Genomic DNA, 15,447 nt, shown 5'->3' with positions numbered 1-15,447 from the left:
GGGTTAGGGTTAGGGTTAGTGTTAGGACTAGGGTTAGGGTTAGGGTTAGGGTTAGGGTTAGGGTTAGGGTTAGGATTAGGGTTAGGGTTAGGGTTAGGACTAGGGTTAGGATTAGGGTTAGGGTTAGGATTAGGGTTAGGATTAGGGTTAGGGTTAGGATTAGGGTTAGGGGTTAGGGTTAGGATTAGGGTTAGGGTTAGGACTAGGGTTAGGATTAGGGTTAGGGTTAGGACTAGGGTTAGGATTAGGGTTAGGGTTAGGATTAGGTTTAGGTTTAGGGTTAGGGTTAGGGTTAGGGGTTAGGGTTAGGGTTAGGGTTAGGGTTAGGGTTAGGGTTCGGGTTAGGGTTAGGGTTGTGATCAGGGTTAGGGTTATAGTTAGAATCAGAACTTAACTTAAGCAAATATAACCAGAACCAAACTCAAGCAAACCCAACCAGAACCGAACCAGACCCGGACCAGTACAGAACCAGACCCGTACCAGAACTGAACCAGAACTGAACCAGAACTGAACCAGAACCGGACCAGAACCGAACCATACCAGAACCGAACCAGACCCGGACCAGAACCGAACCAGAACCGTACCAGAACTGAACCAGGACTGAACCAGAACCTAACCAGAACAAAACCAGAACCGAACCAGACCTGGAACAGAACAGAACCAGAACCGTACCAGAACCGAACCAGACCCAGACCAGAACCGAACCAGAACCGAACCAGAACCGAACCAGAACCGTACCAGAACCGAACCAGGACTAAACCAGAACCTAACCAGAACATAACCAGAACTTAACCAGACCTGGAACAGAACCGTACCAGAACCGAACCAGGACTGAACCAGAACCGAACCAGAACTGAACCAGAACCGAACCAGAACCGAACCAGAACCGAACCAGGACTGAACCAGAACTGAACCAGAACTGAACCAGAACCGAACCAGAACCGAACCAGAACCAGAACCGAACCAGAACCAGAACCGAACTAGAACTAACTCGAGCAAACAGAACCAGAACCAGAACCAAACTCGACTAAACAGAACCAGAACCAAACTCGAGCAAACAGAACCAGAACCAAACTCATGCAAACAGAAGGGTTGTGGAGGGTTAGGATTAGGGTTGGGATTAGGGTTAGGGTTGTGATTAGGGTTAGGGTTAAGGTTAGGGTTAGGATTAGGGTTAGGGTGAGGACTAGGGTTAGGGTAAGGGTTAGGATTAGGGTTAGGGTGAGGACTAGGGTTAGGGTAAGGGTTAGGATTAGGGTTAGGGTTAGGATTAGGGTTGTGATTAGGGTTGGGATTAGTGTTAGGGTTGTGATTAGGGTTAGGGTTAAGGTTAGGGTTAGGATTAGGGTTATGGTGAGGACTAGGGTTAGGGTAAGGGTTAGGATTAGGGTTAGGGTTAGGATTAGGGTTAGGGTTAGCATTAGGATTGTGATTAGGATTAGGGTTAGGGTTGTGATTAGGGTTAGGGTTGAGATTAGGTATAGAGTTAGGGTTAGGATTAGGGTTAAGGTTAGGATTAGGATTAGGGTTAGGGTTAGGGTTAGGATTAGAGTTAGGGTTAGGATTAGGGTTAGGGTTAGGGTTAGGATTAGGGTAAGGGTTAGGATTAGGGTGAGGATTAGGGTTAGGGTTGTGATTAGGGTTAGGGTAAGGATTAGGGTTAGGGTTGGGGTTAGGGTTGTGATTAGGGTTAGGATTAGGGTTGGGGTTAGGATTAGGGTTGTGATAAGGGTTAGGGTTGTGATTAGGGTTAGGGTTAAGGTTAGGGTTAGGGTTAGGATTAGGGTTAGGGTTAAGATTAGGGTTAGGGTTAGGGTTAGGATTAGGGTTAGGGTTAGGGTTAGGGTTAGCATTAGGGTTAGGATTAGGGTTGGGGTTAGGATTAGGGTTATGATTAGGGTTAGGGTAAGGGTTGTGATTAGGGTTAGGGTTGTGATTAGGGTTAGGGTTAAGTTTAGGGTTAGGGTTAGGGTTAGGATTAGGGTTAGGGTTAAGATTAGGGTTAGGGTTAGGGTTAGGGTGAGGATTAGGGTTAGGGTAAGGGTTAGGATTAGGGTCAGGGTTAGGATTAGGGTTAGGGTTAGCATTAGGGTTAGGATTGTGATTAGGATTAGGGTTAGGGTTGTGGTTAGGGTTAGGGTTGGGGTTAGGGTTGTGATTAGGGGTAGGATTAGGGTTGGTGTTAGGATTAGGGTTGTGATTAGGGTTAAGGTTAGGGTTAGGATTAGGGTTAGGGTTAAGATTAGGGTTAGGGTTAGGATTAGGGTTAGGGTTAGGGTTAGGGTTAGCATTAGGGTTAGGATTAGGGTTGGGGTTAGGATTAGGGTTGTGATTATGGTTAGGGTTAGGGTTGTGATTAGGGTTAGGGTTGTGATTAGGGTTAGGGTTAAGTTTAGGGTTAGGGTTAGGATTAGGGTCAGGGTTAAGATTAGGGTTAGGGTTAGGGTTAGGGTGAGGATTAGGGTTAGGGTAAGGGTTAGGATTAGGGTCAGGGTTAGGATTAGGGTTAGGGTTAGCATTAGGGTTAGGATTGTGATTAGGATTAGGGTTAGGGTTGCGGTTAGGGTTAGGATTAGGGTTAGGGTTAAGATTAGGGTTAGGATTAGGGTTAGGGTTAGGATTAGGGTTAGGGTTAGGGTTAGCATTAGGGTTAGGGTTAGGGTTAGGATTGTGATTAGGGTTAGGATTAGGGTAAGGGTTGTGATTAGGGTTAGGGTTAAGATTAGGGTTATGGTTAGGTTTACGGTGAGGATTAGGGTTAGGGTTGTGATTAGGGTTAGGGTGAGGATTAGGGTAAGGGTTGTGATTAGGGTTAGGATCAGGGTTAGGGTTAGGATTGTGATTAGGGTGAGGATTAGGGTTAGGGTTGTGATTAGGGTTGTGATTAGGGTTAGGGTTAAGATTAGGGTTAGGGTTAGGATTAGGGTTAGGATTGTGATTAGGGTTAGGGTGAGGATTAGGGTTAGGGTTGTGATTAGGGTTAGGGTAAGGATTAGGGTTCGGGTTGTGATTAGGGTTAGGGTTAGGATTAGGGTTTTGATTAGGGTTAGGGTTATAGTTAGAACCACAACTAAACTTAAGCAAACCAGAACCAGAACCGAACAGAACCATACCAGAACCGAACCAGACCCGGACCAGTACCGAACCAGAACCGTACCAAAACCGAACCAGAACCGTACCAGAACCGAACCAGACCCGGACCAGAACCGAACCAGAGCCGTACCAGAACCGAAGCAGGACTGAACCAGAACCGAACCTGAACCGAACCAGACCCGGAACAGAACTGAACCAGAACCGTACCAGAACCGTACCAGAAGCGGAACAGAACCGAACCAGAACCGAACCAGAACCGAACCCAAACCGAACCAGAACCAAACTCAAGCAAACAGAACCAGAACCGAACTTGAGCAAACAGAACCAGAGCCAAACTCATGCAAACAGAACCAGAACCGAACTGGAGCAAACATTATTATTGTCCTCAGGTTGGCATTGAGAAAAATCTGATGCCTCAGCTTGGATGGGCTGATCCGATTTCTCCTCGCAGTGAGTATTTGCCCGGTCTTCAAGAAGACTCTCTCTGAAGGAACAGATGAAGCCAGGATACACAGCCTCCCCTCTATCACCTGTATCCTATATCCTCACATGTGATTGGCCACATGGCCGCCATGCTGACCAATCAAAACAAAGTTCTGCTGTGAGCAGAGCTGGGGCTGATTACTGTGAGAGCTAAGCAGCGAAAGGGAAAAATTGGGAGCCGGCTCTCTCTCGATGTGAGCCGGCTCTTCTGATTCACTATAAAGCATCGACTTTCAGAGCCGCAGCTTTTGATCATGACACATCACTAATGTGCTTAATCTGTGTTACAATTATGAGGGGGCCTTGGACAATTTTCTCACCTGTAACACCTTACAGGCCTTGGACAATTTTCTCACCTGTAAGGGGTCCCTGGCTCCAAAAAGTTTGAGAACCCCTGCTGTAGCTAGTAAGAGTGCAAATCCCGATAGTGAAAACAAACGGAACAAAAACAGCGACACAGCTGCACAGAAACTCCACGTTGTAGACATCGCTGATCATAATAGACATCGCCAGGCAGGAAGTCAGTTTACATTTTCTGAAAAGAGTTTACGGTAACTCAAATAAAAAAACGTGACATTTGCTTTGTTTTATATCGACCACTTAGCAGGATGAATATCATGATTAAGCAGGTATATTTTGAGTTTGAGTTGAGTTGAGAAACATTTGCGGCCATTTTTGTCATTCAGATCTATTTAGCTCATTAATGCACTGATCCTCTGATTATTATTATTATTTAATTATTTCAGTAAGGCAGCTTCCTGATTCCTTTGCAGGTTCTTTTGTTTTTTTCTTAGCTCATTTTATATTATTTGAGAAAAGAGAAAGCTGAGATGTTGCCCATCATTGTTACTTGGTTGCACTAATAAAGTGAAGTGCTGTACATCTGTGGTTGCATTATTCTATTATCAATTTGCCATAATTTTTAAGAATGTAAGCGATGATTTCATTGATAGCCATAGACTACATGTCTTTCAATGTAGACTTCCACTGAGAGGAACATATTAAACTATTTAGGAACTAAATTAGGAACTAAATTTAGACGGTCATACCAGCTTGATCATCAATGAAAATGTCCTGGAAATGTCCTGGAAAATGATCTCTGGAAAAGAGTGGGAACCCTGTACTGAGCATTAACGTGTTTCATGGAGCGGAAAATATGATGACTGGGTGCCTATAAGTATTGTAATGGTGCAAAAAGTCAAACTTCACAGGCATGTTATCAACAGCCTTTATTGGAATGTAAATGTACATCCAAGCATCAAGCACCCACACACATTCAAGACCCAGAACAGCTGGTGCTGACCAAAAGGGTCTTACTATTAGTCAATAGGAGTAAAGAGGCTATTTTTTTTAAATGTGAGGAGTAGAAAGTACAGATTATTGCCTGAAAATGTAAGGAGTAAAAAAGTATTTGTACTTTGTTACTTGGCACCTCTGGTAGGGAGAGGGTGTAGGGGGCAGTGTTGGAAAAGCATGACGGACTCCTACCAGTCTTCATTTTATACCCTAAATTGAAAATTGCGTGCTTTGTGCTATGTATGTATTAAATGTAGGCGTTTTAACATTACAGTGTATTAAATCTTTAAGCATTATTATCTATAGTAATATTTTTAAACAGGGAATAATGCAGGGTTTCCAGAGTGTTTCCATTTTTTAAGAGACAATGAATGCAGACAAGTTGATTGATATGAGCGATATTGAAGTTAATGATAGTAATAAAAAAGTATTTTAAAAATACTACTCAAAGTAGTATTAATATTAGCACTTTAAAATGACTTCATATTATTTACATTGAACCAAAATATACTAACAATTTTAGTTATTTTATTGTGCCTGTATAATTGAACATTCTTCAAACATCTCTTGTTATAACTGTTTAACAACAGCAGTCAGGGAAAGCTAATTCAATTTAAATAAAAGCTTTAATAGATTTATGGTTGCACAGTAAAAAATTCAAATAGAGTAAAATCACTCATATTATTGCTGTTGGTGATAACAGTAATAAATCAATTAAAAAAACATCACTGTTGCAATAATAAAATATTTTACTGTAACAAAAAGACATCTATAAGTCCAATTGATCCACACATCTTAAGCAACAACAAAAACACTGTTATATTAAAGCATTTTTTAACAGCATATAATGTTTTCAAACTGAGGAAATCAATGAAAGTAAATATTTGTTTATGTGTAGAAACATTGGAATAAAACTGGTGATCATTTTCTTGACACAAGCTCCAACAAGGTGGAGGTAATTTTGTCTAGGTTATTCAAGTACCGAGGGCCCCTGTCCATCCGGAGTCCTCGGTCATAGCAGGTTGGAGGTGCAGGAGATTGAGAGTCCAAAAACTTGTCATCAACGGCTGCAGCAGGTCTGTAGTCACGAGAGGGCCTGGCTTCTTGAAACCTTTCAGGATAACATGCTGCCTCATCTGGATGGCTGGCATGTGGCGTCCTAGACGAACCCTGCCACCCGAAATCCTCTGAAAGAAAAAAAATACATAGACAAAAAATTCAAATTAGTCTTCAAGTAATTGTTAAAATGCCTTCCGTTCAACACTACTAAAGCAACATATTCAGCCATATCTAATGGGAACAAAAATAAGGCAGATTCTGATTTACCTTCATACTGGCTCCTAATCGACTGTCTGGGCTCTCCGCGTACAGGATGGTTGTATTCTTTCGGGCGCTCCTCAGGTATAATATCTTCATACTCCCTGCCTCTTCCTCTGTGATCTTCTTGGTAGTAGAGCTCCTCTGGTCGTCTATGGTCTGAATCCTGTCTTGTCCCTGGCTCATACCGGTGCTTTGGAGCCAGCTCTGTGCTCTGGTTGAACATGTCTTTTGACATGGCTGCTCGTCCTTGGCTATTTTGCTACAAAACAGAAAAGGGTTGTTTATTTATTTACCTAGCTTTCTAGGGGACTACATGTTAATTTAAAAAGACAGCTCCTGCTCTGGTTGACACATACCACGGTAGCTTTCTGAGATTTTTTGTTTTTGAATTCTTTCAGAAGGTCACAAAGTTTGCCTTTCAGGAAGTTGGCTTCTTCTGCATTCTCAATTTCGATGTTTTTCTATTAAAGAGAGAAATGAGGTAAAATACAAAGTTAAAGCTTCTATTAGGCACTTTAACTGGTCATATAACAGTTGGAAATGAATACTGATGACTCTATTCGACTATAAAGAGGAAGCAGGAGGAGTTCAACTTTCAAAAAAAGACTACCAATGCACATAAGACAGAAGATCAAAACGATTAGGCATACTGCTTTGTCCAAAGGATTCACCAAGATTGACACGAATGAAAGATCCTCTTAGCGGAATTTTGGATAAAGACACATCACTGCTAATATGTGTTTTGTAATATTATGATCTTACCAGCATATCAAAGACACCCCCTGAATCAGAGTCTTCTGCCTGGTTGATTTCAGTTTGATGTGTGCTCTAGAAAAAAAGATGACATAAAACAAGTGATTAATTTCTTCTTCTGATCAGTCAAGTCAATGATATGTAAGTAAGGGAAGTGATAAAAATCAACATATCTAACTGATAACTTACCTGTGATTGTATGTACATGTTAGTGTGTTGCATTTCATGGATTTCAGGTCTCCCTGGGCGACCAGTGTGTCTAGGATGACCGCCAAACTTTGGATTTTGAGGTCCAAAATCATTGCTAAACCTTGAAGTACAAATCAAACATACCCACAAAACAATGTTAGATGAAAACAAAAAGTATTAAACAGTTCCTTCAAAATGTACCAGTGTCAACAAAGAGGTACATTATCACTCACATCTCCTTAGTTGTTTCCACCTCCTCTGCAGTGGCGTCAGAGAAGCGACTTTTTCTTTTCCTTTTACCGTTTTGTTCCTCTTCATCAGAGGGCCTTTTCAGGAAGCGCCTGAATGGCTCTGGGATGTCAGACAAAGTCCTGCCCACTTCCACTCGCCTCGGGGGTTGAGGGGGTCCTACTCTGCTTGGCCCTGGGTTCATTATTGTCTCCTCTTGATGTGGTTTCCTCATATCACCCAGAAAATCTAAGGTCACATTAAACAAAGTGTCTCGTGATAGCTCACCCTCCATCTGTGTTGGAAAGCTCCTTCTCTTGGTCTCTGTCTCACTTGGACCCAGCCTACCTGCTCTATTCATACCCTCAGGTGCCACAGAGTCCCGGGGCAGAGGCCAGTGTCGGTCCCCGACCTCTTGGTTCCCTGGCTGTGAAGGCTGACACTCGGCTGAAAGAGCCTGTCGACGCCTCACCTCTTCAGAGTAGAACTCCTTCAGCAGATCTCTCTGTGGGTAAGGTCTCCTGAAAGGATCCTCTTCTGGGTAATCATCGCTGGCTCTTTGCTGAGCCATCTCCTCTCTTGAATTAAACCGGGGACCACCACCTGTCACATGTGGAGCTCTTATTTGTGGATCTTCAACATGTTCTCCTTCATACTGCCTACGATAATCAGGGTCTGTATACTGTCGTGTATCACTGTCCCTGTAATCTACTCTTTGCAGGTCTTCTTCCGTGCGCATCATGTAAGGGTCTTCTGGTTGGGATGGAGGTAGGTTTAGATGCTCAGAGGGAAACCTCCCTTGTTGATAGTACTCATCCTGGTAGTCCATGAGTCGTGGTAGGTATGATGGCATATCTCGTTGGACTGTTCTCTGTGGGATGTTTCGGCCAAGATTTTGGTTCTGTCTTGGAGGAGCTGAGAAAGAAGAGTGAACATGGTTTAATAAAGTAACTTGTAAACTGCCCAACTGCAGATGAAGTTGGAAGTTGGAAATTTATATTTCTTTAATGACTGGATTATTTGGACATAATCGCTGATATCATTAGTGGGACTCGCTTTTAACGTAAACCAGGCAGATAATGTTTTTTGTGTGCGTCAGGTTATTTTCTTTAACAGTGCCCAATCAGTACCTACATTGTCTAAATACCTTTAAGTTCAGCTAATAGCCGTTATATCTGTAATATCAAATTCAATAATCTAGTATCAAAAAGGCCCCTATCATTGACAAATAGCCCTCCAACATATTTTTGGTATATTACAAGTTTTGGCATGTTATGAATATTTGCTTAACCTGTTTTCATCTCTAAAGTTTGTAGTGAAACTCCAAACACCTCCAAGAATTTATGAGATAAAAGCTCATATTTGATACAAGAAAGACCATTTGTTATGTGCAGCAAGGTTTCTTTAGCGAAACTCTTTTGTTTCAACACTTATTTGTTATTCATTACAGGGAGACACAAGGTAAATCATTCTGAGGTATTAAGAGCAAGCTTTACTGCTTTCTCTGAGACTTGAATGAAAAAGATACATGGGATGTTTACCTTTGTGTGGAACTATAAGGAGTACACATAGTGAGATTAAAAAATCTAAATCTAAAATCAAGGTCTGGATGTACCTCTTGGGATGTTTAATGGTCCAACATTCCTCTTTCTCGCTAATGTCTGAAACACAAAAAAAAGGTAAAACCAAATACAATTTTTTTCCTTTACAAACATTTGATATGATTAAAATGTTACATATTTAATGATATTATTAGTCTGCTTGTGGATGTTAGTGTGTCTTACTGATGGAGTTCCACGTCCATCCTGTCTTTCTATTATCTCTGCTCTGGCTCGTATGATCTTCCCTCCTTGGTGCATTACAGTTTCTGTATCCCAGGTCACCAAATCCGGACGTTCCACATTCTGCATTAACGAGAAGGCATTTTCAGTTTGTCTCTATGTACTAAATAAATATTAAATCCTGAGTGTGAGACCGTTCATGATGCGTTACCACGTATTTTTGTCTGTGTTTACGTCCAATCACATGTCGGACTGTTTCTGGGAGGTTTGCTGTCTGTTGACAAAGCTTGCATTTGTATCTAGGACCGGTTTGTGGGTCACTAGGTAACTCTTCCAAATAGCTCAGACCTAAAATATGAGAACAGAGGAAAAGGTAAAAAAGGGATCACATTTATTGAGTGTTTATTTTTATTTTTTTTTAAATCAAATCACTAGGATTTGTGTTTAGTTAATCACCAATGATGGGCTCATCAAGCTTCATGTAATCCAGGTATTGTAAAATGTTCTCAAATATTGGTATTGCTTGTTGTCTGACAGACAGCCCTGCAAAAAATAAAACATGAGTAATTAGCAAAAGGAAACATCCCAAAGAAGCATTTTCTAATCATTCAGCACTCAATATCTATGGTCAAACCTGAGTGTCACATACTGCTCACCTCAATAATATTTGTGACACAAACACCAGTGAACAGTTTCACTACTTTATCCAATTTCATTTTTGTGTGCATCCTTTTTTTGTTAAGCATTGCCCGTGAAATCTCCAGCTTACATACTGACATAAGAAATTTGACTGCTACAAATAAACAATGAATGTTTTCATTAACAAGCTGCAAAGTTGGCAAAGTAGTCCCCGACTTTTGCTCTACTTACATCAACAGGGAGATCATCTCTGACATCAACATGTGATGCAATCGAAGGTACCATATGAATCTTTGGTTCTGTTGTGTGGATGTCTTCAGCTAAGGGCCACAATGACTTTTATGCCACAAAAACTCTGTCTCAACATCCAGAATGTGGGAAAGAGCAACAAAATGCTGATGTTGCTTACAGATGGAAAACTGTATTTCCTATCATCATTTCTGTTGGTGTTTCTTCTCTGACCTGAAGGAAGCTGAACATATTTATTCTCTACATTTTGTGCCCAAGCTATTGACAAAAAGTGACACAAAATCAGCCTGGGAGAGCTGACATTTTTTGTGCACACCAGCTTCTTCATAACACCTCTTCTTGAATGAACCACTGAGGCGTTGTTGTGCTTACTGATGTTCCAGAATTGATGGTCCATGATTTGTATAGCTGCCATTTCTGGCTGCAGTTCATTTGAGTAGGCTAAGTCCGTGCTGCCAGATTTTGTGCCAAAGCCATCCATTTGGACTGAATAGGAAAAACAGTGTCCACTCAATGAACACCAGCAGAGGATCCACGCTATGTAACAACAGGTCTTTAGAGGAACTCATGGGCCAGTCTTTTACTTAATGAATCCGCTAGGTGGTTAGGGGTGGTTATACCAAGCACCGGTACAACCCATGCTCCTCAAAAAAAAAAAAAGTACAGGAATTTTTTGGACCAATTAAAAGACAGAACTTTCAAAAATGAGTAGCCACAAAAAAAAAAAACTACCCTTTTTTTGAGTGTTGTTTTAAGGTAGGCTGACTTCTACTTGTTTTTATCTTTATGGACAAAAGACACAATGTTTAGTTATTTTGTTCCCACACCAAACTGGAACAGACCAATTAGGACTGTTAATGTATGCTGCTTGCTCATCCACTCGACCAGTCCAAGTCCACAGCAATCTTTGCTTATCTGATTGTAAAACTTACCACACACTCTCACAGTAGTTTTCTTTTTCCCCACCAGGTGGAGAAAGACAGGTACTCTCAAAGCCAGCCAGTTACCCCCAGGGATGTCCCCCAGCTCATCTTTCAGTACTCTGACCCTGGTTAACCTGCCTACCAATTCCTCCATGACTTTAGATCCAAGGCTTGATCTGGACCCATTGGCAGCTTGCAGCCCTTTCTACAAAGCCATTCTGCCCCAGCATCGTGATGAACCTCTGACAACAATATCATAATGGTGTTCCAGTTTTTATTCTTTTACACAGCGCTATGACATTGCAGAAGTTAAAGAGGCAAATTGAGTAAAAAGAAAGCAGCGTCAACTTCCCACACAGCGCTGTTCTATCCTGCTGGCTCTGACTTGGGTGCAGATACCTAATCTCCTCTGTTACGCCTTCAACACTACACCTGACACTGACTCAGAGACAGGACGACTTTGCCCCACCACTGAATCTGTGGTCCAACAGTCACCTATTTCAGAGAGTTCTCCTCCCCTTACACTCTCTGCATGTTACCTGTCCTCCCACCAAAACACTTTTCTCCAGACATTACTGGTCAAGTAGCATTGTCACATCTCTGCCTTGAACAGTTTGGGTGACAAGAAACCATTTTCTCTGCAAATGGAGGCATGATGGGTTCAGCCATACCTTTTAACATCAATGGCAACACTGAAACCAAGTGTGGAAATGTGTCTCAGTAAGAGACAGCTTCATCCCATGACAAGATTTCTTTATTTCATTTATAGGACAGCTATAGCCCATTTCACACGGGGTAAAACATTCCCGAAAAAGTCCAGACATCACCCAGAGAACCTGAAAGTGAGACCTCATATATTTACATCTGTCGACCCAGATGTAAACGGTTATTTATCTACCAGCCCAGACCCCCGGTATTGAGTCAGTTTAATGTTTAATGTGTGGATTCAACAGGCAGTTTCCTGAAGCATTCACAGCAAGCCAGGGAGATGTTGATGATACTGAGTATCCCTGCTTTAAACTCTTTTCTCTTGCCTCAGATACCTGTGTATTCTTTTCCACTCTGTCATTTGTAGTGGGGTTGAGTCCTTACGCATGTTGTGGTGATATCAACACAAAGAGTCACCAGTGCAGAAGAGTCTTCCTCCTCTTCCTGCACGCTCTACACAGGGGTAAACACTCACCTAAACCGAAGAGAGTACTGGGCACTGACATTGAGACTGAGAATCTGACTTCTCGCAAAGTGTGACATGTCCTTTCACTCGTTTTAATTTAAATGTTGGCGATCAGAACCATTGTTGACTTTAAATTAAAATAAAAAAAACAGGACACAGATTGGACTGACCTCTGTTACCTGGGTATCGCTGAATCAACTGCCAAAATGAGACAGCTAAAAATATCTCAAGGCCAGAGAAGAACAAAATGACTAAGTGGAAGATGAAGTCTACTTACCAGCAGCAACAAAGCCATCCTCTTTCTGTCAGGGATGAAAGGAGAGCGATAAAAATGAAGTCAATCAGTGCTTGGTAAACAGGACACTGGTTAGAGTTCACCACTGCTACAAACACAGAAAGGGTTACATCACGGAAACATTTCTTTAACATATAATTGGTCACCAGAACTACAGCTCACTTGAGGTGCAGTATTCTCTCTGGTATTATTTAACACTTAGTGCATAAAGCAGTAAAGGAAAAATTATTGTCTTCCTGTTTGTCGGTATTTAAACATAATGCTGAATATTGTGCCGTTTTCCTTGTGGGTGCTTACATTACACGTGTTCAAGAGCAAATTGAACATACAAATGCATATGTAAGGAGTAGTATCCTGTTTTCTTCAAGTACAAAGAGACAACCAAAAGGCATGGAACAATATTGAAGAAGGTTCTCTTAAAGGCAGTAACCTCCATCACTGACCACACACAGGTATGGTGACCGAATAGAGCAGCAACCTGTGGTGTCGTAAAATGAAGTGCAAAAGATCTCCTTGTTAGGTCCTTGTTTAAATGCCCATGTTTCAGTAAAGTTGAATATGTGTACAGCCTGGTTCAAAAAACAGTTATGGGTATGCAGCTTATTTATTTATTCAAACATATTGTACAGGGTTTGAATTTTTTAATGGCATATCCCTTTAGATAATATAAAGGCTAAGAGTCACACAATAATGTGCATAGTTAGGGGCATGGCTGAGTTGCCTGACAGGTTGGCAGGCTGTAGCTGTTTGTCAGGGGAGTTAAAGCGCACCTCAGCTCCACCTCTTTGCATGTTTCTAGGCTGACTGATAGTTTGGTTGAGTCAGCATTTCCAATATGTTGCCCACCATACGTGGGCTTGAAAACCACATCTTCACTAGTGGGTGATATCACAGAGACTACAGCTCTGTTATAAACTGCCGAAAAGGAATAGTGTTTAGAAAAGTTGCTGTTAGGGCCCAGTGTGGACAAGGTGTTTGAATATGCAATGCTCACATGTATTTGCGTTATTGATCATGGATCTTGCAGGCCCAACTCCAGTGATGTTCAGGATAAACGCAACAAGTGTGAAGCAAATTGTTCTCTGCATCAAATGAATCTTGGGTTTCTTGTGATTGGCACCATTGAAGAACATAAAGCTGTCAAACACAGGAGCATTCTGACTTTTGACGAGCTTTTGATAGAATCAAAGAACCATGGCAGAAATGAAGACTTTACAAGACCCGGAGCTGCCAATCTTCAGGAGTCGTTGGAAAGAAAGAACAAAGAACATTGCTGCATCACTATGAACCGTTGCCTGTGAGACGGTGGTAAGGACATCTTCCCCATGAAACAAAAAATAACTATAAAAGGACTTGCTTCCAAAAGAAGAGCATATCACGAGTAAAAACTGTTCTGCAAAATAACAGCGGTCAACCACAAGATGATCACTTCCTATTGGTGATTGTTATCAAGCTCGCCTAAATTATTCCAGCCTCTTGTAAAAGTATCCAGGATGTTGTTAGTTTCAACCTGAGAGCTTGACTGATGTGGAGCAACAAAAAGAAAAGCGATGTTGATGGGTCCAGAAAACAACTGACTGCTGCTGAACAGAAACAAGTCATTATTTGATGCAAAGCTGAACGTTGTGTCCATTAATCTTTGCATGATAACTCAAGACAACATGAGGGAAACTTAGATCAAGCTATACAGACTAGAGATAGCACACTGCCTTCAAGTGGTTCCATGAACTTACTGCAAGCTGCACTTTCCAGAACCATGGTGCTCCTCCAAAATGAATGTATTGAGTCTTCATGATGGTCCCAGACAAATATTTGCAAGCATGTATTTTTCGTGGTAAGTCATCGTTGCTCAAGAAGTGACTGGAGGGGGATCCAGAATTCAAGCACAAATAAAGAACATGCCAACATCCCAAAGAATTTCAGCTTACAGTGTAATCCTGCGAGGATGCTGAACACCTTGCCTGTAATTGTCACTGATCCAGCACTTACTGTACAACCAGTTTATGTGACTTTGGCACATCAAGATGCATGTAGTGCTAAACAAAGCAAGGTAATGGGGTTATAAAAAAAGGGAATTTGTAAGAACTCAAATCCTGGAGAGTTTTTTTGTTAGTGCCAAGATGTTGCAAACACCTTGGAAAGATAGTGAAACATTGCTCATGGTTGCTCCTCGTTTCCAGCTGTGAGCTTTATCCTGTACCTTGTGACTGAATGAAAGAAATGAGCAGGACATGCCAAAAATATTCACAAGTTATTAATCTGGCCATTAACCTGAACATCAAACTAGAACAACAGTAAATTGCAATGTTTACCTTCATATGTCCCGGTGTAGTCAGGTGTATCTTGTACAAGCTTTCTCCTTTTATGGATTTCTCACATACCTGGAATCAAAGACAACATATACAATGAAGGAAAACAAATAACAAAATACACAAAGGCTGCCCTATACAACACTTTTAATGAACACGTCTTCAATGTTTTAACAAAAAAGGAGATGTTTTAATAGACGATATATTATCCTGCTATAGAGCAACTACGTGTAGAAAGTAACTAAATGTTTGAAGCCATGCTGCATTTCTTTCTGGAACCTCGGTGTTACTAAAGCCTGTCCCTGTTTGCAAGCTAACGCTATCTTACCTTGCATTGAATGAATTCAGCCTCTTCTTCATACGGCGTTTCGAAAGTGTCCATTGTTGTTTGTTTCAGGACTTGAGGTATCGTCGAGTTAGCTAGTGGAAACAGTGAGTTAGCCTAGCTGTGCAAGCGTTCAACTAGCTTCCGCTGACTGGTCTTTGAGCTGTTAACCTGCAACCAGCACAATGTTACCTTTCTAACTCTGAAGATTTGGTAAATGTATTTTTTTATTTTGAAATATTTTCAGGCCAAACAACAAATTGTGTTTACACAATTACACAGTCGAAATTGTGACGATGATGTCAGGGTACTTCCTGTGCGTCTGTGAATCTCTTCCCGGTGGTTTTGTAGTTCCGCCCTCTGTTGGTCATGGTCCTGACCTAAAGTACA

At 41.5% G+C, this 15,447-nt stretch overlaps 1 protein-coding gene across 3 annotated transcripts; it reads right to left on the bottom strand.

The window, feature by feature from the left end:
* Window positions 1–5,479: 5,479 nt before the first annotated feature.
* Window positions 5,480–15,384, bottom strand: si:ch211-13c6.2 (uncharacterized protein LOC100000125 homolog). Of its 3 annotated transcripts, none has more exons than XM_034704509.1 (14): window positions 15,061–15,384; window positions 14,736–14,804; window positions 12,406–12,430; window positions 9,600–9,686; window positions 9,355–9,491; window positions 9,147–9,266; window positions 8,978–9,023; window positions 7,711–8,277; window positions 7,368–7,611; window positions 7,135–7,255; window positions 6,955–7,020; window positions 6,549–6,653; window positions 6,199–6,451; window positions 5,480–6,059 (listed from the first exon to the last, which is right to left on the bottom strand). In XM_034704509.1, the coding sequence occupies exons 1-14, from the start codon at window positions 15,112–15,114 to the stop codon at window positions 5,794–5,796; spliced, it is 2,160 nt and encodes a 719-aa protein (XP_034560400.1). In that variant the 5' UTR covers window positions 15,115–15,384; the 3' UTR covers window positions 5,480–5,793. The 3 variants fall into 3 exon arrangements, with proteins under 3 accessions (XP_034560400.1, XP_034560399.1, XP_034560401.1); XM_034704508.1 differs by having other exon boundaries at window positions 7,368–8,277; window positions 15,061–15,152; window positions 15,250–15,384; XM_034704510.1 differs by lacking the exon at window positions 12,406–12,430 and having other exon boundaries at window positions 7,368–8,277.
* Window positions 15,385–15,447: the final 63 nt, after the last annotated feature.

This window comes from Notolabrus celidotus, chromosome 16 (assembly GCF_009762535.1).
Source record: "Notolabrus celidotus isolate fNotCel1 chromosome 16, fNotCel1.pri, whole genome shotgun sequence".
Taxonomy (NCBI): domain Eukaryota; kingdom Metazoa; phylum Chordata; class Actinopteri; order Labriformes; family Labridae; genus Notolabrus; species Notolabrus celidotus.
Note: the sequence above shows the minus strand (reverse complement) of the source record. Positions and strands in the feature narration are given on the sequence as shown.